Raw genomic sequence first — 27,666 nt, 5'->3', positions numbered from 1 at the left:
GGGGGAGGACTTTGGACTTTCTACAGGGCAGGGAACCTTGACTGCTCTTCAGACTTCAGAGGGAGGGGGAGAGGAGTGGGAGGAGGGCGGGAGGAGTTGGAGGCTGGGAGGAGGCGGAAATTTTTTTTTCTCAATAAAAATAAAATAAAATAAATGTAGTTACTTTTCTCTCAAAAAAATAAATAAAATGCTTCTTATAAGGAAAGGATTTCAGATACACAATAGAACAAATTCAGACATAAAAGACCTCTAAATGAGACAGAGTATATTCCAAAATGTACATAGGCTTGATAGCAAGAGAATAAGAGTATAGACAGTTATAAAATGACAGACATAGATTAAAAGTGTAAAAATAATAAAATAAGTATTAAAAAGTAATAGAATAAAAAAGCCATGTAAAAATAAAAGATATACAGAGTATGGACTATGTATATTATTATGTTTTCTTTGAAATTTTTGACTAAGTTCAGAGCTAAGTTCAGCGAGACACTTTATTGCATGGGTTGCTAAGCTAAACGAAAATATATATTTTAAAGGTGTCTTGACTTCAAAATTTGAGTCTAAGGATCTAATACTTTGGAAATGAGGTTGTGCTTTTGTTTCCACAAAAAAAAAAATCGAACCTATGGATTTCTTTCAGCTAATGGTGGTTTGATGGCACACCCCTCAAAAGGTCTCTGCGAACCCTCAAATACTTTACCCAGCAAGCAGCAGTTTTAATAGAACAATGTCCAAATCTGCAAAATGACTGTTTATAAATGTCTATTTTCATGTAAAAGGCATTAATTATAAATGCTTAAATGATCACAGTCAATCTCTTTCTAAAAAAGTGGGGGTGGGGGAGATATGACATAGAATACTGCATTGGTAAGGATCTTGGTCTATGATACAAATTTAAGGTCAATATGTTAGACTGTGAATATGCATTTCTGCTTTTGCTTAAGGTATTGTGTTTGTGCGGCTCATTTAAAAATGTAATGCATAAATAAGAAATACAGATTATTAGATAACCATTTATAATAGTCACACTGTAGTCAAGTAAGTTAGGTTTCTAAATATATAGAGATATATTTCAATTAGATAGATTCTCTTAAACACTTCAAAGACCTATGGAATATGGCATTCAAAATGTTTTAAAAACTAGACTTTTTCTTGACAATGAGACATGTCTACTTCTGGCAGCCCAAATTACTTCAGAGAGGTAGATGGGCGTTGAAGAAACTCCTTGTAAAATTTGCCTTCAATGTGACTAGGCTAGCTATTTGGACAAGAAACTGCTCTTCTTTTATCTGCTTTATGGTATGCTGTATGAACTAGACATGCAAGACCCACAAAAAATGACTACTAAACTTTCCAAAAGATGAGATGGTCCTTCAGAGTTCATGCTTCACAGAAAAAAACTGCCAGATATTCTACAGGACACAAACGAAAGCAGCTGACAAACGTTGCCAGTACAAGGCAAAACAATTTTTCAAATTTCTTGCTTATGGAAAAGTCTGCCAAATACCATGAGCCTCTAGGCTAAAGATGGATGCTCCAACGCTACTAAAGAACTTTGAGTCCAGGTACTAAGATGTCTCTGTCAAGCATAGAGTTTAGGAAGTTGCTTGGTTGTACTTCCTGTTTACTTAGGTAATACTATATCCTTCTAGGTTCTTTGATGGAGTTAAAGACTAGATAATTATAGTTATAGATTCCCCTAGTTATTATAAAAAATACATTAAACATAAAACTTTAGACTCACAAAGAAATAGACTAAATATTGTAACTATAATTCTTTCTTGATAACTGTTTTGTATATGTAATTTTACTATGTTAAAGTTAAAACCTTCCTTTTTAATTAGGCAGAAAATGGAAGATGATGTGGAATGTCCTTCTGTATATATGTAGCTTTTGTTGGTTAAAGAATAAAACTGTTTTGGCCAATGGCTTAACAGAGTGCAGTAAGGCAGTATAAATATACACACACATACATAAATACATACACATAGACACACACATATATATCTTAACACACACACACACACACACACACACATATATATATATATATATATATATATATATATATATATATATACACATATGAGAGAGGGAGAGAAAGTAGGTAGAGTCAGAGATATGCCATGTAGCTGCTGAAGGAGACAGACACTGGATCTTATATCATTAAGCCACAGCCTTGTGCCAATGTATAGATTAATAGAAATGGGTTAATTCAATATGTAAGAGCTAACTATGAATATGCCTAATTCATTGGTCAAACAGTGTTGTAATTAATATTGTTTCTATGTGATTATTTGGGTTTGAACAATTGGGAAATGAGCAAGCTGTCTTTGCCGACATTCATATAACATTTCTATATTAAACTTAAAGTTGTTTATTTGCTATTGTTCTGTTTCTCAAAAGCATGAAAAATGCAATATGTTTCATTGCCATGGTATACCCGTGACCATTGTTTCCTCAGAAAAATGGGTATTGAAGTCAATCATCATACAAAGATTGCCTTAGCAGAAATAGCAAAATGCTTTTTTACATATGATTTAGCTGTGTAAGTGAGTTTTATATGTGATGATGATACTAACAAATTAGAAAAATTCTCTTGAGGAAAGCTTTACTGTAAATTAGTATGATTATAAATTTATATTATATAAAATACATCTATAAATTACATCTATCAAATATTTAAAATTTAAAATGAAATTATTTTCAATTTTCATAAGAACAATATCTCAGAGGTTTTAAATATTTTGTTTCTATTATTTAAATCAATGTTGGCAGAAGATATTAGTTTAATATTATTTAAATAAGTCAGTTATAGTATATTTTGTGACTGATTTAGGATTTTTTTAAAAAAGTATTTAAAATTACTGATCAAATTCATCAGAATTAAATTTTCTAAATGTTTGTAATTATACAGTTGTTTTTCAAATTAATGATAAAATTTATTCCAAGAATAACTATATTTATTTTTGAAAAATCAAATAATTTCCAAAAGTCTGATTATGCTGAAATCATATTCTTATGCTTGCTAACCAGCTATTAGCTATTTCATAATTTATAAAATACAAAATCTTGCATTTAAATGTGCATATTTCACCTCTCTTATATGGCCTGAAGAATGTTTACTTTGCTCTGTGAATAAGTATGTTCATTTCACCACATTAAAGAAGCATATGGCTATATAAATTGTAAAATGTATAGTTACAGAATCTACTGAATTTGCTGAGGCAAAATACTTTATAATTATCTATATCATATGTGTCTCTATTAGATAAGAAAAGTACTGAAATTAAAATTTTATGCAACTTTGACTCTTACAGAAAAATAACTATATGCAAGATATATGACATTATTTTGCTAAAAAAATCATTTGTTCTAAAAATAAAATGACCCATTGTAACAAAACTTGTGAAGCAAATTTAAAAAGCATGAAGTGTTAGAAAAGATTTCCAAAATCTAAATCAATGAGTCTTAAAATGAGAAACGGTTTGAAATGTTTCCTTGCTACAAAACAGAAATGAGATTTTTCTCTCTACTGAAATGACAGGGGTTTTTGAGATTTTTTTTCCCCTGTTCAAAAGATACTGCGAACTTTTTGTTATTGTTCTTTTCTGTGTAAAATACCTAAAAGGTAGTAAGAAAGTTCCAGAATATTTTCTAGATTTTATGTTAATGTCAGAGTTAATTATTAAATGACTAAAATGCCTGAATTCTGCTCATGTCATATTAAAATATCCAAATCAAACCTAATTCTATGTGTTTTAAATTGTTAACTGCATTTAGTTTGCTGCAGTTTGACTGAAGAGAGTACTAATGAAATGTTTAAATAGATTAATACTATGAAAGAAAAGTAAAAACAAAAGAAGGTGGGCAAGGTTTTGGAGCCTCTGTCTCATGCCTATTATTCCCACACTTTGGGAAGGGAAAACAGGAGAGGTAGTTCAAAGTGCAAGATTTGAAAACAGGAGAGAGAAACCTGCTCTTTCAGAATTGGTTAACAAATTAGGGATAGGACATGAGGAAGGACTCTTCTAGGGGATGTCTAGATTCAGGGTGATGAAGAAACCTGACCTCTCTGCAGCACAGCTTTGATTTTTGTAAAGGGAACAGTCCTTGCAAATAAATTTTTCACTGACTTCTCAAGTAATTCTGTGCATGGTCCCATTTCCCCCCCTTTTTTGCAGAGATACTCAATTCTAGAGGAACTTTCTGTAATTTAATGACCATATTCACAGAGTCTCACAACATTCTTGAATGAAAATAGTCCTTAGAAAGCTGTATACATGTATACATGAAGTGAAGGCAGAGGCTGCTCTTTTGTTTCCCAGTCACCCAGACCCAAAATAATCACTGTCATCTATATTAATTAAAACACTGCTTGGATAATATGCCTAAGTGATGCTTTCAGTCTGGCTCTATTCTACCCTGCCATAGGACAATTCAGCTTTATTCATTAACCAATAAAAGCAGCACATATACAGAAGGACATCCCACATCAGCAAGGCACCTTATTGAGCAGTCCAATGCTCTTCCCTGTGCATCCAGACAGGGACAGACTTGTCTGAACTCAAATGCAATGAGTATCTTTGAAAATGTGCTCTGTTAAAGAAAGAATATGTACTCAGAAGATCTCTGTGGATATCAATACTTTAAACAAATCAGTATACAGCAGGCTAGAAGGACCTTCCCAAGTCAGATGTTTTCTTCAGGATGGAAAATCAGGTACATTTAGTTGTTATTACTATGAAGTAAATTCAGACTGAAAGTCAGAAAATCACTAACACTGCCCACAATTTTATAATATAGTCAAAATCAAATGCCAGCAATTCTCCTAGAGTGTTGGTAAATACTATAATTTGTTTCTGAGATGCGTAAGAAAACTGAATGCAGATTCACACGGTGAAAAATTATTTTCATGAGTGATTTTAAGTTTTCACATAAGTTAAATTATGCTAGAAATTAAGATTCATAAGTATACAAGGTTGGGATTGTAGAAAATGATATAATTAGAGAAAATTTAAAGTATTTTAGAAAAATATGAATACTACAAACAACAGTGTGATGTTGCTGTCATCTTGACAGAAACTGCATCTCAATGGTTGCAGGTAGGACTGGAGCTCTTGCTCATTATGATAAACTGAGCATCACATGCTGGAAAATTCCTTCCCAGCCAAGACACTGAACTCACATTGTTACCTCTTCCATTTTGTTCCCTGCCTCTTAGAAAAAATACATTTTCTGATCTTATAAATATTCAGCTATGTTCCAATATCATTTCTAAATACATAAAATAAAAATATATTTCATATAAGTGAAATATAAAATTTCCATACCATTTTATTTGCTTTCTTTTTCCTAAGAGCTAAAGTTACTTTGTTTTAATTATTGTGCCTAAGAGATTCTTGAAACAAAGTTGCCTCTAACTTATGAACCTCTTGCCCAAAGACAGATAATTGCTGAGATGCTGAAGGCTGTGGTTAATATAATAGGACACTTGTTTTCAGTTCCATGTACAACTTTATTTAAACCAATTGCACTGGATGTGCTTAATAACATGTAGGAGGGAGCTACATGGGCAGGATGTGTGTTAGGATGTATGCTTCTCTCTGACTGGATGTAGGCAGGAAGTTTCAAGACATTCTTGTACATTTTCTATCTTGTACGTCAGATATATACTTACCATTGACTGGACCTTATGGGTTTACCTTTAAAAAGCTCCAAAATGCAACTGATTGCCATTTTCTGGGAAACAGGGAATGCACTTGGCCAGAGTTCATCATCTTAACCAGTATTTATTAAATTTGCTTTAATTTGGCTTAAAAATTGAGGTAGTGGTCTTGTTTTCAGTCTTTGGGATTAACACCTGGTCCAGAAGCTAAAACACATGCTAGACAACTACTCATGTGGACATATTGGCATGCCAATGTTGGGTTGACTACATACATGTAAAACCTGAGAAAACTTGGGAAGGGATTCTAGACACAAAGAACAGAATGAAGCATGGCTTTTTGGTAGCCAACTGGATTACTGATTCAGCATAACAAAGGTCAGCTTCCTTCTTTGTGTCACCAGTATAAATTGAGCTCTCACTGTTTCAGGAGGCAGAGCGCTTCAGTGGGGTTTGTAAGCAGCATACAACTAGTTGCTTAATGCTGACATAGACCCACTACAACCCTGGAGCTGGTGCAGTGTGCATGGCTCTCAGAGGCACACAACTTGCCTCCGCCATGTTAGACTGGGCAGAGCCAACAGGCAGGACTGTGTAGTTTGTCCTAGTCACGCCCACTTAGCATTTCAAAGAAAAAATAAGCACTCCTGACATAAAAGGAACACAGATACACAATAAGATAGATTCAGACATAAAGACCTCTAAATGAGACATACTGTGTTTAAAAAATCTGTGTAGGTCTGGGAGAGAAAAGGAAAAGAGTACAGAAAGTTATAAAAAGAAGTAAATCATTTAAAAAATTAAAACAAAGTCTTTAAAGAGAGAATACAGATAGTAATAAATTAAAGAAGTAAAGAAAAATAAGCCACGTAAAGGTGAAATATAGACAGAGAGTCCGCACTATGTGTATTATTGTGTTTTCTGTAATTTTTTTAATGTGAATGAGCTAAGTACAGAGAGACATTTCACTGTACAGGCTACTAAGCTAAACTAACATTATATATATATATATATAAAATGTGATCATGACTCCAGAATTTGGGTCTAAGGATATGTTGCTTTGAAAAAGAATTTCTGCTTTTTTTTTTTTTCCACAGATAATGAGAACCAGTGGATTCCTTCCAGACTATTGTGGTGTGATGGATCAAGACCCACCTCCGAAAGGTCTCTGTTAACCTCTCCCCACAAAAATACTTCGCCCAACCAAAAGCAGGAAACAGTTTCGAGAGAACTGTGCCCAAATAATTTCTATAAATGTTTGTTTACATTTAATGGGGGATAAGCTACAGAGATGAGTACTTTGAATTGGTATGGATCTTGATTTATTGATATAAATTTAAGGTCAATTTTGCTATATGTATATTTATGCTCTTGATTAAGATAATATGTTTGTGCAGCTCTTAAAATTTAATGTATAGTTAAAATACAGTTAAGATAGTCATCTAAAATAGTCAAGTTTGTAGTAATGCTGGTTAGGTTTTCTAAATATATAGAGTTATATTTCAATTAGGTAGGTATTCTTCAAACATTTCACAGAATAACAGAATATGACATTTAAAATGTTTTAAGAATTAGGACTTTTCATGAAAATGAGACACATTTGCTCCTGGCAGCACCAATATATTTCAAGAGGACGATAGACATTGAAGAGGCTCCTCATGGAGCCATTTGGGCAAGAAACTGCTCTTGCCTGGATTGCTTGTTGCTATGCTGTATAAATTAGACATACACGACCCACACAAAAATGACTGGTGAGCTTGCCTAAAGGTGAGACATTCCTTCAGGGTTTCTGCTTCATGAAAGTATCTGCCAGACATTATGCAGGACACAGAAGAAAATGACTGACAAACTGCCAGAATAGGAGGAACTGTCTTTAATATTCCCTGATTCATGGAAAAGTATGCTGGATACTATGTTCCTGTAGGCTGAAGATGGGTACCCCAATGTTACAAAAGAATTTTGGCTGACTGTCCAGACAGTGAGATGTCTCTGTCAATTCTAGAGTTTTGGAAGTTGCTTACAATGCAACTTAGGTAATTTTTACTTAGGTAATATTATATCCTTCCAGAGATTTTGATGGAGTTGAAGAATAGTTACAGTTTTCTTTAGTTATAATAAAAGATAAAGTAGAAATAAATATTGTAACTTTAATTCTTGCTTGATAACCATTTTGCTGTATGTAATCTTGCTATGTTAAAGTTAAAACCTTCCTTTATATGTAAACAGAAAAGTGGAGGTGACGTGGCATTCACCTCTGTATTTTGTGAATACTATTGTTTAATAAAGAAGCTGCTTTGGGCCTATTGCAACTCAGAGTAGGGCAAGGCAGGAGTTCTAAGCAGATAGAGGAGGAGAGAGTAGGTAGAGTCAGTGAGTATCAATGAAGTCACCACAGGAGACAGACACTGGACAGAACCTTACAGGTAGGCCACAATGATGTGGCAAAACACAGATTAATAGAAATGGGTTAATTTAAGATATAAGAGCTAGCCAATAAGAAGTGTGAGCTAAAAAGACAAGCAGTGTTGTAATAGTACAGTTTCTTTCTGGTTATTTCAGGTCTGGGTGGCTTGGAAACAAACGGTCTCTGCCTACAACTGACTTTCACGAATTTATATCCATTTCACCCAGGACTAACTGAAACATGTCATCAAAATCCAAATAAGTCTAGTTATGATCTCTAAGTAGAAACAAAATCCTTTGTTTTATATCCTCCTATAAATAGAGCTTTGGAATTCCTTTCTTTAATTCCTTCTTACTTAATTTTTAAAGTGTCCTCCTTCCACAGTCTCCAGAATGCTATTGGACTAGAACTTCAACACTCTGAAGACACAAGCCCCATTCCTAAGTCAAAGTTGACTTAAAGGCTTTATTTTACTTTCTTATGTACTACTGTATAAGTCCTTTGAAACAATGTGCTGGATTTTTTTTTATCATATAGGTAAAGGATATATGTTGACAAGTGAGCTTATTCGTAGAAGTTCACTGGATATAGATCAACTTCTTCAAAAAAATAACTTTATCCAATTTTAAAAATCTTACTGCTTCTCTCGGGCCTCAGCAGAGCTTTGGTCTTCTTGTTTTGGCTCCCACTCTCGTGAAGGGCCTTGAACCAGTCACGAAGTCTGTTGGCCACTTCTCTGAATTCCAGGTCACTGCAGGCTAAAGACAGAGAATAGGTATTTAATAATAATACAAATTTAGCAGGATGCTCAATAGTTTCCTGTTGAAACGTTCAACTTCCCACTTTTCCTCGTAGGCTACAAAAGTTGTGTCTTTTCCTTTAATAAGGGGCTGTATCTTATCTTTCTCTATAGGCGTTCTAGTCATCCACACTTTTGACTGACAAAATACTCTTTTGCTGTGAAGAAACACGGTCCTGCCTAAAGTCAGACCAAGTCTTCCATTCTTTCCACCTTCTGTCTCTCTGCCGCTGCTTTGTAGTTAATCTAACATACAGTGTAGAAACCCTGGAAATGTTCTGGAGCCTTCACCCCTAGCTAGCAGCTCTAACACTTTACCCCAGGTCCCCATGGTCCTGAATTACAACAAATTTCTGTCAGGAAGCCTTTTCTTTCCTTTTTTCTTTCCTTTTTTGGTGGGGGTTTTCAACACAGAGTTTCTCTGCAGCTTTTGAGACTGTCCTGGAACTAGCTCTTGTAGACCAGGCTGGCCTCAAACTCACAGAGATCTGTCTGCTTCTGCCTCCCAAGCGCTATGATTAAATGTGTGCACCAGTGCCCGGAGGAAAGCCTTTTCTTTACATTCCCTGTCTCTGACCTTTTTCTTTCACCTTACTCTCTTGCCCTGACAGTCAGACTTAGGTGGGAAGCCATGAGGCAGTCATACACAGGCATCATAGCAAAATGCTGGGGAAAGGAAACACACTGTGCCTGATTCAGAAGCACTCTAGTTATATCTGGGAGCTCACTGAGCTTGCTTCTGTGAGGCCCATTCAGTCGAAGGCTGGGAGCCTTTCTGCTGCGTAAGACACTACTCAGTCTGCTGAAAGTTCGAGAATCTTCCTCTGTCACATGCAGCTCCTTGACCCTGGAACTGTGTATTATATTTGGGATGCCTCTTTATTAACGAGTGTGTTTGGTAATTTCTAGACTTAGGAGATGCTCTACACAGCTGGTCAAAGATTCCAAGAGCTTTATGTCAAATCTTTCAGAACCTTTCACTGGCATAACAGCCTTAGATCTGAAGTTCACTGGAGCTTCATAACTGAAAGGCCACTGCTGGCACAAATGTTCAACTCAGAACAGTGGTGTTTAACCTTCTTAATGCTGTGACCCTTTAATACAGACCCCAACCATATATTTCACTTCGACTCCCTTATTGTAATTTTGCTCCTGTTATGAATTATAATGAAAATACCCAATACACAGGATATCTGACATGTGACACCCTAAAGGGGTCAAGACCCACAGGTTGAGAACCACTGATCTAAACAATTTAAATAACTCCATAAGATGAAATGGCAGCATGATGTGAGGCTCCCTCCTCGACAAAACTCCTAGTTCACTTTAATCTATCTCAAGGCTCTGGCTTAAAACCATGCCCAGAGCTGGAACAACCACCCATTCAGCTGGGCCTCCAAACCCAATTGTATATTTACAATTGTTCCTTACTACTTTTTCACCGTATGCCTCTTTTGCCTTGTGCTTTGGCTTACTTGTGTTTTTGCCTCCCCAAACCTGGGAAATCCTTGCTTGGTTCTTTAACAGTTAATAGGTAAAAGCATTGAGACTGTCTGTGCCCACACAAACTGGTTATGGAGATATAGATCAATGGGTTCAGTCTTACACAGGTTCCAATGTCTTTGAGGGGTGAATAACACAGAAAACTTGTTTCATGCTATGGTACTCTACTGAGAAGGCTGATTGTGAAGATGCAGTTTGGCCAGTCTGCTCCAACCCAAGCATGTTTGTTTAAAAGTTTCTGACAACATCTCTGTCCTGGGTCAGACTAGCTACCTGACTCTGTGACAGGGAGAAAGAGCAAAATATAACAGCCCAAAACAACACATTACGTGCTGAATCCCAATAGGGGGTAGCTGCTGTATATCTCATACCCCTTTTTTGACTTTGTTTAAGTCTTTAAGAACTCCATCCCTTTTCCTTAGTTGTTTACTATCTTTAAAATGACAAAGTGTAATACCCTGTGTATACACTTACTTTAATACTCCTTACTTTAATACATTTTGAAAACATTTTATTTCAAGTCGTAACTAAGTTATATGGAAACTGTGATATTTTCGTTCTCTTTGCTAAGTTTTAACTATTTGAAGAAACTAAGTCATATTAAAAACTGGAAATTTGTAAAAAGTACACTAAAATGTTCAGTCTCGTTGTGAACTGTATTTATAGTTTAAACTTTATTTGATACTAAAGGATTTTTAATCCAAGAATTATGATTTTTAACACTCAAACTTAAAAGGAATAAAATTATAAAATTCTAATGTTATAAAATAATTATCACTAATTATAAACTCTTAAAGATAATCAATATACACAAGTTAATGGCCAGTCACACTAAGTACAAATGAGATTTACAGAGAGAAGCCTTAGGGAGGGGTAGACCAATATTAGCTCACATAATATTCTTCTGTTATCTCCCATCACATGGTATATGCAAATGTTTTCAAAATTAACCCTAAACCAGGTAAATCCAAGCAAGTTTAAAGCATACTTAAAGTATGATTAATGCAAAATAATATTCCATATTTTTAAAATCACTATAAAATTGATAGCTTTAGTACAATGGATTAAATTTATAATATACTTGGATGGTTAAAAAAAAAAACAAACAACCCAGGCTTAAAAGTAGTTCCCATGGATGGAACACCATCCTACCTGGGTAAGTTGCATAAGTACCAAGAGATCAACGCCTCCAGACTCTTAAAAGCAGTCAAATAGGCCACCAAAATTATTTTCCTTCTTGCTACTCTAGACATTGCTTTAGGGACTTATAACTAAAATAGCTGGTCTGAAGCCTTCTTTGCATCAATAAGCCTATCTGTCTCACTAGCTCAGATCAGCTCAACACCTTTTAGGGACAGCTCAACTCCCTCACTGGTGTGTTACTGCAAGAGCAACAGTGTAGGTTCTGAGTGCTGCTAAAGATGAGGGTTGAGCCCTTCTGGAAGAGTGCTGCTTCCAGGCAACAAATTCCAACTGGTTTGAAATCAAACACAGGGATCCAACAAATTCTTCTGTTTCCTTTCCATTCTGGCTCTTCCCCATCACCCTTCCTCCTTGTTATTTCGCAACATGTTTTACCCTGTCTTTTAATTGTTTTACTTACTGAACTTCACACTATATCGAAACACAGCGTTTCAAGGAAGCGCTCCCAATTGTCCTCATTCTACAAGTTCATTTGCTCCCGATATATCTGCAAACAGACATTTTAGATGCTTTGGAGAGAATCTGGTTTAAAGAGACGATTTCTCTGCAGACCAGATATAATTCTTTACATTAGTTCTCTATTTTTCCCTGCCCGCCCTCCATTTGTGCTCTTTAGCTGTCTTCTACTTCTGATAGCTTATTTTAGTCCAACATCCTGGCAATAGACAAGTCATGGTCACCCTGAATCAACTCTATGACCATTTTATCTCACTGGCCCCTTCTCTCTTTCCCACCTCTGCTCCCATCCATTCCTCAGCTTTCCTGGGAAATGTCTCAGTTTAACCTGTAACCAAAGCATCTGCTTTTGGACCTCTATAATTATTTCCCACATCTCTTCAGGAACTCTGGATGGCAACCACCTGATCATCACAACTGATAAGACTCCTCCACCCCGCTGCATGACCAGAGGAACCATTCTTCAGTGGAACCACTTTCCCCTCTAAAAAGTCACTCCTCCAAAGAAAATGGCTATAACACCCCAGGCCTACAATTTTTCTTTATATCCTTTTTTTTTTGATTTTCGAGACAAAAATATTTTTATTTATTTATTATGCATACAATATTCTTTTAGAACTAGGAATGAGAGCTTCCTGCTGAAAGACTACATTTCTTAGCTTTCTTTGTAGGCTAAGGATGTCCTTTCAGTACTTAGAAGGGGCTGCACATCATTTCTTCCCCATAAGTGTGTTGTCATTTCTTAGATGTGACAAAATGCTCCCTTACCATGAATAAACAAAGTCCTACCCAAGGTTAGATGAAGCACAATCTTTCAAAAATAAAGATATTTTTAAAGGTGATCACAATGAAATATTCAAATAATGTGGTAATTTGAGTCCTTCTGTACATCTCTTACAATGAAATGTAGATTTTAGATCCAGGAATGGATTACACATAATAGAGCTGGTCAAAGGGGCCAGAAAACACCAAAAAAAAAAAAAAAAAAAAAAAACAAAACCACGAGCTATTGCAGATGCTATTGGTTTCTCTCCTCAAACTGATGATAAATTCTAATCCTGAAGACAACATACAAAACCTATTAAACATGGAGAATTTGAGCTAATGCCTCACTCATACTAATTAGTAGTCATGGTATTGGAAAGTATTTGGCACTCTACCAAAGGAGAAAGGCAAATACCAAACTAGCTACAATCACTTTGATTTACAATGCTGATCTGACTCCAATAATCAATCAATAACCAATTCGATTTAAGTCCCACTCTATGAGATGGAACCCATTCCAACAAAAGTGACCAAGACCTGATGTATCAGAGACCTAGAGGAAATCCAAACCTTACTGTTGTGCTAGAATAACACATTGATAAAATGATTCCTAAGGACATTCTGCTAGTCCCATAGATCAATGCCTTATTCAGCCATCAAAAAAGTTTCTCATGTACTAGATGAGAATAAATACAAGATCCACACAAACAGACAATGTAGCCCGTGTTAGCTCTTGGAATGCTCTGTCCTAAATGGGAGGTCTCTACTAAATCCCTCCCCTCAGCAGTCTAGATCCTCTGGAAGGAATGGAAGAAAGTTTCTAATGGCCAGAGAGAATGGTGGATATTTAGAAAACAAGGCTTTTTAAACACAGCAAGACTGATACATAGACACTCACAGAGACTGTGGCAGCATGTGCAGGGCCTACAAGGGTCCTGTTGGTCTCCTGGGCTGAAAGTAGAAGTGGACACAAGCATACATCCCTAACCCAAAAGCTATCTCCTAATGATAACCAACTACAAATTAAAAATTAGTTTTCTTCCTCATTGTCTCACTTGGTGTTCAAACCACTCTTAAGGCCAGGCCCCATGCACAGAAGTAGATAGCCTAAACAAATTCAATTCAATGCTATTTTTGGAGGGTTCTTTATTTTAGTCTCATAATGTTTTGTTTGAACAATATTTTTGTCTGCAGGTCTTTTGTTTATACATTATGATTTCTGATTTTGTGGTTTTATGGAATATCTGTGTATGTGAATATGCGTATGTTTGTCTGCGTGTATGTGTGCTCTTTCGGCTTTTCCTTTAACTCTTTATTCTTACTTTTTCTTATTTTTTGTCTACTTAAGTTTATTTGTTTTTATTTTATTATTATTTTTAGATACTTGCATGTTTTCTATCCAGAAAGAGACAGCAAGAAAGGATATGAATTTGAGTTGGTATGGAAGTGGAGAGCCTCTGGGAAGAGTTGGGATAAGGGGTCCACAATACAAATATATTATATGAAAAAACCCTATGTTTAATATTTAATTAATAATAAATATTAAATATGTTTTAATTATGAATACAGGTATAAAATACGGAATGAATAGAGCTATATTATCTGACAGAAAGACTGCAAAGTATCTTTAAAATTCTGTTATGTTTGCCTTATAAAAAGTAAGCACTAAGGATTCTTGGATAGACTATAGTGGTAGAACACTTGTCAAAAGCTAAAAAAGTGAAACATTAGCAAACTTTAGTATTTTGAATGAACCTTTACTTTACCTTTGCTTTTCATGTTACTTAGCAACAATTATTGCTCAGAAACAATCAACATACTGAACAGTAACACAATAAAATCCTTCACTAGTACTAAAATATGCTATTCAATTCAGTAATTGTGTTGCCACGTTTTGAAAATACAAGAACCTTATATTATTTTCAGAGGCTGCTACCACAAATATTTTTTTCCTTCTCTTATGAAAGGCAGAGTTTTCTTTCTCAAGGAGGCCTGAATCCTAATAATGCCCTTCTTCCACTTCTTTTTAAAACTGAAAATAGATTTTTTTCATGCAATATATTTTGGTTATGTTTTTAACCCCTTCATCTCCTCCCAGGTCTTCCTCATCTTTCCAACTCTGTTCTCTCTCTCTCTCTCTCTCTCTCTCTCTCTCTCTCTCTCTCTCTCTCTCATAAACTACACATGCAAATGAAATATACAAGTAAGTCCTGATAGAACAAAACAAACCATCAGGAAAACAAAACAGAACAACAACAACAAAAAAAAAACAAAGAAACAGCAGAAGCATATACACATGCAGAGAGAAATAGCCACACAGAAAGCCCATAAAAACATAAAATTGGAAAACAAAGACCCGTAAGGAAAAACAACAACAACATAAAACCCACCCAACCAAAAAAACAAACAAAAACAGAAAACAGCCAAAGCATCCTTGATGTGGGATGCCCTTTTGTATTCTGTTAATATGTTTTATTGCCATTGGTTAATAAAGAAGATATTTTGGCCATGAGCCAGGCAGAATATAGCTAGGCAGGAAAGTTGAGCAAAAAGACAGGGGAAAAAAAGTCATGACACAAATTAGAATTTCATTGGTTAAATAAAGAGACTGCCTTGGCCCTTTAATAGGACATAAAATTAGGTAGGCGGAGTAAACAGAACAGAATGCTGGGAGAAAGAAGCTGAGTCAAGGAGTCGCCATGATTCTCCCACTCCAGACAGACACAGGTTAAGATCTTCCCTGGTAAGCCAGCTCGTGGGGCTACACAGAATATTATAAATGGGTTAGATCAGTATGTAAGAGCTAGCCAATAAGAGGCTGGAACTAATGGACCAGGCAGTGTTTAAAAGAATACAGTTTCCGTGTAATTATTTCCAATAAAGCTAGCTGGGTGGCTGGACACAGCGGCCCGCCACTCCTATTACAACAATAAGGAAAAGTTTTACACATAAAAGACCCACAAATACCACTTCCTCTATAAACTTTTTTGAGGAAACTCAGGGAAACATGACAAGCCAGAGACAAATATTAGAATGAGGAAAGATAAGACATATGAGGAAAAATTGTGTAATAGCAGTGGGGGAATGCAGAAAGGGGCAGTGCTCAAGGGTAAGTGACATGCCAGCTGCTGGGACAGAGCACAGTAGGACCCAAGTATTGCACAAAGTCATAGTCATGTCTTAATTCAGGGAAGACAATGTAGAGGCCATTTTAATTCATGAATCTCACTTGTTAGTGCTGAGTGATGATGCAATAGATTACCATTTATCCTTATGTAAATATTTGTCCAATGCCCTAGTATGTTTCTTTTGTGTCTTGCTATGGTCATCTCATTTTGACACACAAGGAAGAAAGTTGAAAAGTTACAGAACAGAGAAAATTATCTATGTATGTATGCCTATTATTCCCCTTGAATGATGAAACACAATTAATAAAAGCTCAGGGTCAGAAATTGGGATTCAACCTGAAGATCCAAAAAGCAAAACAGCCAGTCACTGGTCTTACCTTGACCTCAGTCTGAAATGATAATCCTGCCTCCTGGAATCTCAGATGAAAATTGTTTGTGATAGCTGTCTTCCTGGTTTTATATTCCTCTCTAGGGCTGGGATTAAAGGTGTGTACCACCATCATTGAAAGCATGTACTGACCAGTTACTATGGCAACTAGCATGGCTACTGGGATTAAAGATGTGTGTCATTATGGCTACCGAGATTAAAGGTGTGTGTTGCTATAATCTGGTCTGTAAGGCTGACCAGTGGAACTGTTTTACTGTCAGATCTTTGGGTAGTCTTTATTTATTAAAATGCATTTGAAATGCCTCTACATTTCTTCTTTTTGTCTAAAATGAAAAAGAAGGCTATAACAAATATAGAAAAAATGTATACAATAATTACAATTACTATATACAATTTATACAGGCAATAAATACATCAATAATGTCTAGTCCATTTGAATTTGACAAATTCAGAGAAAATATTTCATATCTATCCTATCTTGATGAGTTCAAAGTCTTATACCTAATTTACTTTTTATCATAAATTGCTTTCTGTGTCTGGTAAACTGTAACTATGACTATCTAATCATCAACCCTCTCAGAGACCCAAGAAGGAATTATATTAACTGAGTAAGCAGGGAGCATGAGAAAGCAACTTCCAAAAATGTGAGTAATGATTGAAACAACTGGATTCTTAGAGAGTCACCTGAAGTTTCTCTGCAAAGTTGGAGCATCCATCTTTGGCCTACAGGCCTAGCATATTCAACAGACATTTCTGTGATGCGGAATATTTTGTGTCCTGCTTGTCTAAATAGGACAGCATAATGTCAGCAGTCGAGGCAGGGGCATTTTTTCCCCCAGTCGCTTATTTTTGCCACAAAGAAAGTAAATTCCATGTGGTGTTTCTTCGATGCCCATTATCTTCTCTGAAGTAGTTTTGTGCTGCCAGGAACAGACGTGTCTCATTGTAATAAAGAAGAACCTATGTTATTAAAGCATCTTAAATGCCATATTCTGTAGATCTCTGAAGTGTTTGAAGATGACCTAACTATCTAAATTATATCTTTGCTTGACCTTGGAAACATACCTAATACAAGTTCATTATACTATACTAACCTATATTTCTTCATTATCCTAGGAAGCTGTAAATATTAATTTTTAAGGACTAAAAATTTACACTACATTGTTAAATGAGCTGTATAGGTACAGTACCTTGAACAAGATTAGAAATGCATGTAGAGTATGTTTTTAAAAATTAATCTCAAATTTTATATTATTAGACAAAATTTTTATATAATATACAAAATTAAAACCAATGTAAAATATTTAAAACTAATAGTTGCTTCTAAAAACTAGATTCAACAATCTACCATTCTATCTTATTATATTTGTATGCTTTTTATACTTTTCGTTTTTATTTTTTCTTCCCAAAGAGCACTGAGATTAAAAAATTTCCACCTCAACACCCAACCCTCTACCAGTTATAATCAACCCCTCTTTTATGTCCCTAAGCCTAAAGGTAAACGTTGTTGGGAGAAGGGTGTTGTCTTCTCGTATTAATTCCAGCTGTCATGGGGGCGATGTTGGGGTCTACTTTTATTTAGAATTGGAAAACTTGGCCTGTGGAGGGCTATTTTACCACTCACCTTTTTCTCTTTGATTATAGTATATATCTTTGCTAATATTATAAAATAATGTATTCTTTAAAACATCTTTCTGAATTGTTACGAATAATGTATCAACCTCCCAATCTAACAACTCTGTTGTCAATAATGCATTACACCAGTCAGTACACACATGCAAAATATTCCTTTCAACTGTTCAATATTATTTATTCAACGAATTTGAATAGCACGTTTGTTTTAGATGATATTGCACCAAGCAGCTGAGTGATATTGCACCAAGCCTGTCTGGGACGGCTGCCCTGGGTGCCTAGAAGGAAACACAGGCTGCTTGGGGACACCAGGAAGTCAAGCACTATTATAATGAACAATACATGGTGTGGTATGGGAGAGAGAGAAACAGAATGGTTCAAGTCCTGTGGAAAGAGGCAGATCTGAAGAGTTGAAGACTGTGAGAAGTTGACTGAGGTGAGAGGTTTACTGCCAGCCTGAGTGATGGTGATGTCCGGGCCTGGGCTGAGTCTGTGACCCTACTGCAGCCATGGTCTGTGTTGATATTCCTTTCTCCTGTTACTGTCAAAGGCCAAAAGGATAAGGTTCTACACAGATGGCCCTGTCCCATCCTGGCTGCCACACTAGGGAGAACTGACCAGCTGCAGCACTTAAGAGCTGACCCTGCTCCTTGCTTGGGCAGAAAAATACGTGGAGGCACAAATGAGCTAGCCCTGAAGAGTGGGAGAGTGGGAGAATTGGCCCTATTCCCCTTGCCTGCCTTGTAGTGGCATGGATGAGGGAAAGATAAACTCCGCTCTCATCTCTTGCCACCTGCTGCAAGCAGGGTAGCTGACTCATCCCCTCACCAGCTGCAGCACTCAGAAAAGACTCTGTACCATGCCTGGTTCAGCACAGTACACCTGATCCTGCTGACTGGGACCAGGGTGAGCTGGCCATGAGAGCTTGAGAATTAGAAAGCTGATCTTGCCCCTCATCTTCCATAGAGTGATCCGAGTGAGGTAGAGATACCTTTTTCTCCCCCATTCCTCCCCACCTTTACAGTGGGACTTCAGCAGGTCCTGGAGTCATGAGATCAGGAGCGCTGTCCTTGCCCCTCACAGACTGCAGCATATGGGAGAGCAGGCCCTGTACCTCACCTAGGAAGTGCAGAAGAGCTGACCCTGTTGGACGGTGGAGCAGGCAAGCTGCATCAAGACCTTGTGTGAGGAAGGAGAATAGGCCCTACCCCTCATCCACCATAAGGTTTTATGGAAGGGAGAGATTCCTTCTCCTCTCCACTTCTCACTACCTGTCTCTGGTGGGAGAGTTGACTCTGGGGTCAGGAAAGCAGGAGAGCTGTCTCTGCCTCTCACCGGCTTCAGCACTCAGGAGATTGGCTCCTGGACCTCACCTGGGCAACACAGTAGAACTGGTCCTGCTGTTATAGGTGTGGGTGAGCAGGACCTAAGGGCATGAGAGCGAGAGAACTGACCCTGCCTCTTGCTCCTTGCTTCATAGGGTGTACTAGCCAGGGAGATTCTGGACAGCTCACCCTGGAGGTGAGGATGGGGGAGAGCTGGAGGGTTGACTTAACCCAGGCCCATAATCAGGGCTATGAGTAGCCAGGGCGACTCCAGAATCCACCACATCTATGATCTTCCGGAGCATGTCAAGGGACCAGTCCTGTATATCCAAAGCTGTGGAACTCCAGAACACAGTGCCACAACAGGCTATCCAGGAGGAGTCCCAGTGAGAGCCCAGTATCAATAGTGTAGCAGAAACCAAAGGCCTGAGGCAGGACCAATGACTCTTCCCAGTGAACACTTGCAAATAATGATGTATGGACTAAAGGGTACGCTGTGCTACTACACACTGTGACACTCTACAGCTTCCACGATGAGATTTTTCTCTTCTTTTCTTAAATCTCTTAAATTAAATTTAATTTAATTAAACTTATTTGGGGGGGAGAGTGCAAGGGCAGACGGTGGATACATAGGGACAGGGAGCAGGATGAGCATGAGATGTGTGACCCGAAAGCCACATGAATAAATAAAAACTAAAATTTAATTGTTGGACTGATGAGATTTATTGAGTAGAGTCACAAAACTCAATCGCTAACGTACTATATACAAAAGTTCATTAATAAATTATTTATTTATTTAAAAAAAGGTAAGGAATGGAAGAGAATATTTAATGCGATTCACTTTATAAAAGAAGAGGCTCCAAAGCTACAGAGAAACTGTCTAAAAAACAAAAAACAAAGAAAAGAAGATAATAACTATTTTTTAATATTTCCAGATACATATTTAAGAAACGAACATATTGCCATCTTTACCTTGAGTTACATAGCTGCTTGTAAAGTCATAAGATTTGTTCACATATTATACATTTACAAGTCAAACAGGTTATTGAATTACCTATGAAAAACAAACATTAAATTAAAAAAATTGATGGAGGAAGGTCATTGGCTAATAAAGAATCTGCCTTGGCCCATTTGATAGGCCAGCCTTTAGGTGAGTGGAGTAAACAGAACATTATGCTGGGAGGAAAAGGAAATGAGCTCATATGCCTTAGCTCTGTTCTCTGGGGCAGATGCGATGAAGCTTCGACCCAGGATGGATGTAGGCTAGAATCTTCCTGGTAAGTGCACCTCAATGCTACACACATTAATAGAAATGGGCCAGGCAGTGTTTAAATGAATACAGTTTGTGTGTTGTTATTTTAGAGCATAAGCTAACCAGGCAGCTGGGAGCAGGGTGGCAGGAATGCAACCTGCAGCTCCTTCAACAATGATTTTTCTTTTATCATTTGATTTGTAAACTGGAGCCAGTATATAGGACAACATTTTACCAGATAAATTACAAGTAGAACAGTAAAAAGTATGTTGAGTAGATTGACTTGCAGTGTTTTACTATGTCTGCAAGTCTTAATAGTCTGGTTGAGTGCACACTATAGCTGTTTAATGGAACAACTGTGAAAGTACATGATTTTATAATTTTTAAAATTAAATAGCATATTTAAGAAAAGCAGACTTTTAGAAACTTTCTTAATTCTGAGACCTTATGTATCTTTTTTTCATATAATACCACAGCTCAAGACTTTATGCATGTTGTTGTAATAGAATTAGAAATTAGGTATCTTGTAGTATTGTTATAATAATGATTATCACTGACAAACACATAATTACTGTGATGAATACATTAACTATACTAACAACAAAGCTTCACAAAACTCTTACTTTTGCTTTCAGTTTGAAATGTCAGGAAACTGACATTGAAGAATTTGGCTGTGGTCAAAGAGGTAAGTGGGATTGCTTGGGTTTGGGTCAATAAACCAGATTTTAGAACTGGGGCTCTAAATATCTACATCAAACCACCAAAGATATCTCAAAGGAAATCTACAAAGTTGAGGATGCCAATTTAGAACAAAAAGGGCAAGCCTTGCCTCATGCAAAGGTTGTAATCTTCTATTTCATTAAACGATGATGATAGTGAGATGAACTCAGCATCACTGCGGGATACATTTGATGTTAGCAAAATGCATTTTCAGAAGCGTGCACCAAAGCTATACAGAGTAATTGGATCTTTTTGACTGCAAAGAAGGCACATGTCTCCAAGTCAAATGTTTGATACCAATTAAAAACAGGTCAAAGAGATTCTATTGAGAAATTAGCTACAGTACAAACAGCCACACATGCAAGCCACTGACAAAAGTCCCAATAGCAGTTATTCAGTAAGATAGATATCACCCCTTTCTTCAATTTTTAGGGGTACCAAGAAAGATAACTCTACTACTTTTGTACGTTATGAGTCATTCTGTCTTCACGTACATGTAAAAATATTATGTACTTTAAATATTATTGAAGCATACTGTTGTATTTAAAATCACATTCCAACTTTATCTGTTAATAGGCATTTATTAAGTACAAACCAATTCAGAACATTCTGGACCCAGTCAAAATTTCTCCCAAATAGACCTTTGACTGACTTATTGGTGAATTATTAGAGGACTGTTTTTTCTCCAAGTCAAATAAATACATTTTTTCCCTATTTTCCAACTGTCCCATTGCACAAGTCTATTTCCCTAGATATAAAAATCCTTCACTTAGCACACAAAATGGTTTTTAATGACATTTCCCATTTGATATTAGTATCAAGATTATTAGAGAAGATTATTAACTTTGGTTTTTAATAACTGTAGAAGCTAGGGTAAACAAGTTAGCTTGTTTTGAATTTCATAGGAAGGAGTGAACTTAAACAATGCTTGGAATTTTTGAGCTAAGTTTACTACACTAAGGTATTAATAAGAGAAGGCTAAGAGTTTAAATTATAATTCCACGTCTATAAATTATAATCCAGATTCTTTTGGGTTTTCCAAAGTAGTAAGTAGAGCATGATGCTACACAGAGCAAATGGGAGTGGAAGCAGAGAACTCCTGACAATTTTTTAAAAGTATATACAATACATATTTACACACACACACACATGTATACAGCTTATAAGACACATGTTAAGTGGTAGACTTGTTGAGGATAAATTTTTTCCAGGGTGTAGACTAAAGCAAAGCAGGATATCAGAGACAAACAAACAAACAAACAATCAAAAACTAAAGCATAAAAGAAAAGATAAAGGCCACGGAGAATTTTCTAATATTAATGTCTGGGAGATAGTTTTCAGAAATTACACAAAAGACAGACAGACACACTCACACATGCAAACACACACCTGCACACAAACATACATATACACACATACAGATACATCTTTCAAAATTTAAAGTATGAAATAAAGAAGATTGCTAGTCTTTCAAGGAAGAAAATAATAAAAAATAAAAAAGTTTTGTATCCTAGCAACCATGCAGTTTGCTGAGCTGGAGAAGATCATGAAGCTTATTCTCAAGGCTGTTAGGAAAATGTACTTTAGCCCAGAATTCTATAGCGGTTCAACTATCAACAAAATGGGGTAAAAAAAATTACATGTTTAAACATAGAAGAAATCAGGAGTCATTTCATTCCACACAAATATGAAAACTGTCTACAGAAAACAAAAGGACTCTAAGGAAAGTGAAAACAAGGAAACTCCAACATGACTCACTCAAGGAAGACAAAGGTGTGGTAACTCAGGCAGAGAGCCAGACATAAAGGCAGGTCAAGGTGGTGGGCAGCCGAGAGAAGACAAAGGTATGGTAACTCAGGCAGAGAGCCAGACATAAAGACAGGTCAAGGCCGAGAGAAGGACAAACTGTGTCGGTGGTAGAGGTAATTGAGCTGTGGCAGAGAGGATCTAAGTGAAAGGGTTTTGGTTTGGTTTGGTTTAGTTTGGTTTTCGGTTTTTGTTTGTTTGCTTGTTTGTTTTGATATAATGTTTCTGTGCCCTGGCTCTACTGTAACTCACTCTGAACATCAGGCTGGCTTCGAACTCACAGAAATCTACCTGCCTCTGCCTCCAGTGTGCTGGGATTACAGGTATGCACCACCACCCGAGCCAGGGGACAGATCTTAAAAGTATGTATACTTGATAGGGACAGTTAAAGAAAAAAATCAGAAAGAAATTGGTCCATGAAGTCTCCCCTTCTTTCCACAGTGTCCCAGTGGGAAGGTGGAGACAGCAGTGCTGTGCTCTTTCACTTTTGAGCTACACTATAGATATAGATTAGAAGACAAAATTGCAGATGAATCAAAGAGAGCAGAAGCTCAAGAATAAGGAAACATTTGCTGTCTAATTTGAAAGAATACTGGATATTTTACAGGCAGAGCAATTGATATTCTTCCTGCTAAATTGAATTAAAATTAAAATTAAAAACTTAGAAAATACCTATAAGTTATAGATAAAACCTTAACATGTGGAAAAATTATCAAGGAGCAAATAAGATCAGTATAATGTGAAAGAACACACACTCACAAAATAAAGACATGTTTAAGTTGACCAGAGTAAATTGAGCCCTTTTGAGCTTCTAGAATAAAATGCCAGGGGACGAGTTTTATAAACAATGTGTTAGTGTCCAGTATGGTAGGGAAATAAGACTACTTTTAAGTCTCCTGCAGTTTCAGAATGTTGAAAATATGATAAGGGCTTTCTCTCCAGATAACCCTCTTTGGCCTGTATCCTCTGGTGTAAGATGGTCTGAGGATCATTTTGTGTCTAATTTATAATGACTTCTATCATGTTCATTAGGCCTCCATTTTCATGATCTCATCACCAAAAAATGGCACAACTTTTCTAAACCATGTTTTGAAGATTCATATTTCAACATGGAAATCTGACATTAAAAACTTACCTATACATCAGTGTCATCTGCAGAGAAAAGTATATATCTTATTATATAACAAATTTTCTGATTTACTCTTTCATAAAAAGAGTATTTTTATTTTTATTTGTTTGTTTATTTATTTATTTATTTATTTATTTATTTATTTATTTTTTGGTTTTTCGAGACAGGGTTTCTCTGTAGCTTTGGAGCCTGTCCTGAACTCCCTTTGTAGACCAGGCAGGCCTCGAACACACAGAGATCCGTCTGCCTCAGCATCCCGAGTGCTGGGGTATTTTTATTAAAATATACTTTTACTTTTTCATAAAAAGTACAGTTCGAAAATCCATCCAGACACTGTCCTAGAGAGTATCCTGCCCTAAATACTATTTTAACTGCACAAGTACAAAATCAGCAAGTTGCCTCCAGTTTCCCCATGAATCATTACATGCACACACATACACAAACACACACACAAACAATTTTAATCTGGATAAATCATATCTTAAAATCACACTAACATTTTAAGTGATAAATTATGAAAGTGAAAATTTGACTCGCCAGCAACAGTATAATTTATACAGCTTTATTAAAACAAGAGTTACAAAAACTAAATTCTATAGCCATAAAAATATTGTTCACAAGTATATTTGAAATCTTTTGATTCATAAATAATTTAATTTGTGAAGAACAGCCTAAGGATAGTGGTTTCTCTACTGAAGGTATTTTCGTTAGACATTAGAGAGAACCTATTGAACAGATGAGTCCCCAGGCAGGCATTTGGGTTGCAGTAATACATGATTCATTATTCTCTGACAGCCAGGGGCATTTCAGGTTATAAAACGGTCTCGAAAAGCAAGAGCAACTAGGGGCAGATCAAGTGACAAGTGACATTCTAGACAAACATCTTAAAGACGACAAACTTTGTTGGCATATTTAATATCCTCCAAAATACAGGCTAGTCTGCTCTTGTTTTGAGGATGGACATGAGTAAGTATTAAACGTGAATCTATAAACTTACAGATCTCAAATATTGGCTGTGATTTTTCTACTAATAGAACATGGCATTATAACTCAGATAAACCTATGGAATTTAATAATAATATAACCAAACACATATAAACTTATGGAATTTGCTACTCAAATCACATTCCTGAAGTTATTATTAATTTTTATTTATAGAAGGATCTGTGTGATATGAATGTATACGATCTGAATACATATAGGATTGATTGTTCTTTTTATTCAGAATAAATATCAAGTAAACCAGAAGAACCAATATTCAGTCACTAGAGCTGAGGGAATGGAGTTTTTCTAGTATTTCCTGTGGGATGAAGGGACCAAAGATTGATCTCATTTGAGATTAGGGAAATGTACATTTTAATATCACATTCTGTTTGTTTAGGACTTTCTTGGAGTGACATTACAGAGTGTCACCAGGTGAGTAGTCAAAGCAGCAGTGACCCTCTTCCTCCAAGTTTTGGAGAATAGACGTTCAAGATGAAGAGGAAGCAGTTTAACTTCCTCTCCTTGCCTTGACGATGAATATTGTGTAAGGAGCTTGTTTTCCATTGCTGTGACCGTCATACTAAACACATTTGGTTGAGGTTAAATTCATTTTCAGTTATGATTTCAGGATATTTTAGTTGACTGGTGAGAAAAAAACAGATGTAGGAGCTTGTGGCAAAGTTGGCTCACACAGTGAAGGACAACAGAGCAGAGCAACAGGGACCGAAATTAGAGGTCAAGTGCATCCTTCAGAAGGCTGGATAACGTGACTTCTACTGGCTATACATCTCTCTGAGAGTCCTTCAGTCTCGTAAGGTTCAAAGACTATTACTGCATGGAGGTGCTCATAGGGTTGTAAGGGACAGGACTCCAAGGATCAGAGAATTTGCTGTGAGATATTGTCTCCTATTAACATCAGAAGCTATACCCATAAAGTCTCACCAACATGACCACATAAACATGATCTGAACAGGACAACAAACGATATGCCAAAGTGGATTGGAAAAAGTCCATGAGGTCTGAACAATACCCAAAGAACTACAGGAAACAAAGAATGCTCAGAGTGGGAGAAACAGTCTTCTTCGAGGAAGAGCCCCCTCACCTGGTCATATGATACCAAATCACCAGCTATGAACACGTACATTCAGGTAGCATTATACAGACTGAACAGGTTATATTTAGAAATGTGTATTATATCTATCTATCTATCTGTCTGTCTGTCTGTCTGTCTGTCTGTCTGTCTGTCTGTCTACCTATCTATATCTAGTCATATATGCATGTAATATATGCATGAAGCCTGTGAATTTGAAACAGAGGGAGAGGCATCTATTAGAGGCTTTAAAGGGAGAAAAAAGAACAGAGAAATGATGTAATTATATTCTAAAAATAATAAAATGTAAATAAAACTTCAGTATATAGGAAAGCAATTTTCAAAACTCTAGTGGGGTGGGGTGTCATTTCAGATTCAGCATCTCCCTTTCCACTGTTCTCACTTTTGTCTGTTTTGTCTATATTCTGATGCTTCTATAAAGAGATCAATCCAGAGCAAAGGACGCAGACTACAGGCAGCGGGAACCATAGTGGTAGCAGATGCAGGCTGCAGGGACCGTGCGCAACACCGAGAGCAGATCGCCCCACTACAATTAAATCAAAGAGGTAGGCCTTTGGTTGGCGAAGTCCCTGGCAAAGGAGGAGCCAGGCCCTATTCCTGAAGACCCTTCTGAGGGGTGAGAGGGACCTAGGCCCCCAGGGCAGGAACCAGGAAACAGAGCGAGGACATTTTGTAAGAGGAGCCCCTGGCCAGCAGGGAAACCTGAACCAGTTTTAAAAGACCCATTAGTTAGCATCGATAGGAGGAGATGGGCAGGCGCCAAGGCAAGAATTCACCCAATAATCTGAAAAAAGGCATGAAAACACCAGAACCCAATGATCCTACAACAGAAGGTCTTCAACACCCTAACACAGAAGAAGTGAAAAAAAATGACTTTATGAAAGCAATAGAGTCCCTTAAACAACATGTGAAAAATGCCCTTATAGAAATGGATAAGAAGTATAACCAAAAGTTTGAAGAAATGAGTAAATACGTACATAATACCCTGGGAAACCAAGAAAGAATGATCAAACAGGTAATGGAAACAGTTCAAGAATTGAAAACTGAGGGGCTGGAGAGATGGCTCAGAGATTAAGAGCATTGACTGCTCTTCCAAAGGTCCTGAGTTCAATTCCCAGCAACCACATGGTGCCTCACAATCTGTAATGAGGTCTGGTGCCCTCTTCTGGCCAGCAGGCATACAAACAGACAGAATATTGTATACATAATAAATAAATATTTATAAAAAAAAGAATTGAAAACTGAAATGGAAGCAAGGAAGAAAACACAAACTGAGGACCAGCTGGACATGGAAAATCTAGGTCAACGAGCAGAGCCTACAGAAACAAGCATAATCAATAGAATACAAGAAATAGAAGAAAGAATCTCAGATTCTGAGGACACCATAGAGAAA

At 36.6% G+C, this 27,666-nt stretch overlaps 1 protein-coding gene across 2 annotated transcripts in view; it reads right to left on the bottom strand.

Moving 5' to 3' along the window:
• The window catches only part of Spock3 (SPARC (osteonectin), cwcv and kazal like domains proteoglycan 3), a 204,411-nt gene that overhangs the window by 16,789 nt on the left and 159,956 nt on the right, over nucleotides 1-27,666 (bottom strand). For both annotated transcript variants that reach the window (XM_013354008.2, XM_005367743.2), the window contains exon 4: nucleotides 8,711-8,830. In XM_013354008.2, coding sequence (XP_013209462.1) covers nucleotides 8,711-8,830 — 120 coding nt within the window. The remainder of the gene's footprint in view (nucleotides 1-8,710; nucleotides 8,831-27,666) is intronic.

The sequence above is a fragment of the Microtus ochrogaster genome, unplaced genomic scaffold (genome assembly GCF_000317375.1).
Source record: "Microtus ochrogaster isolate Prairie Vole_2 unplaced genomic scaffold, MicOch1.0 UNK23, whole genome shotgun sequence".
In the NCBI taxonomy this organism is placed as follows: domain Eukaryota; kingdom Metazoa; phylum Chordata; class Mammalia; order Rodentia; family Cricetidae; genus Microtus; species Microtus ochrogaster.
Note: the sequence above shows the minus strand (reverse complement) of the source record. Positions and strands in the feature narration are given on the sequence as shown.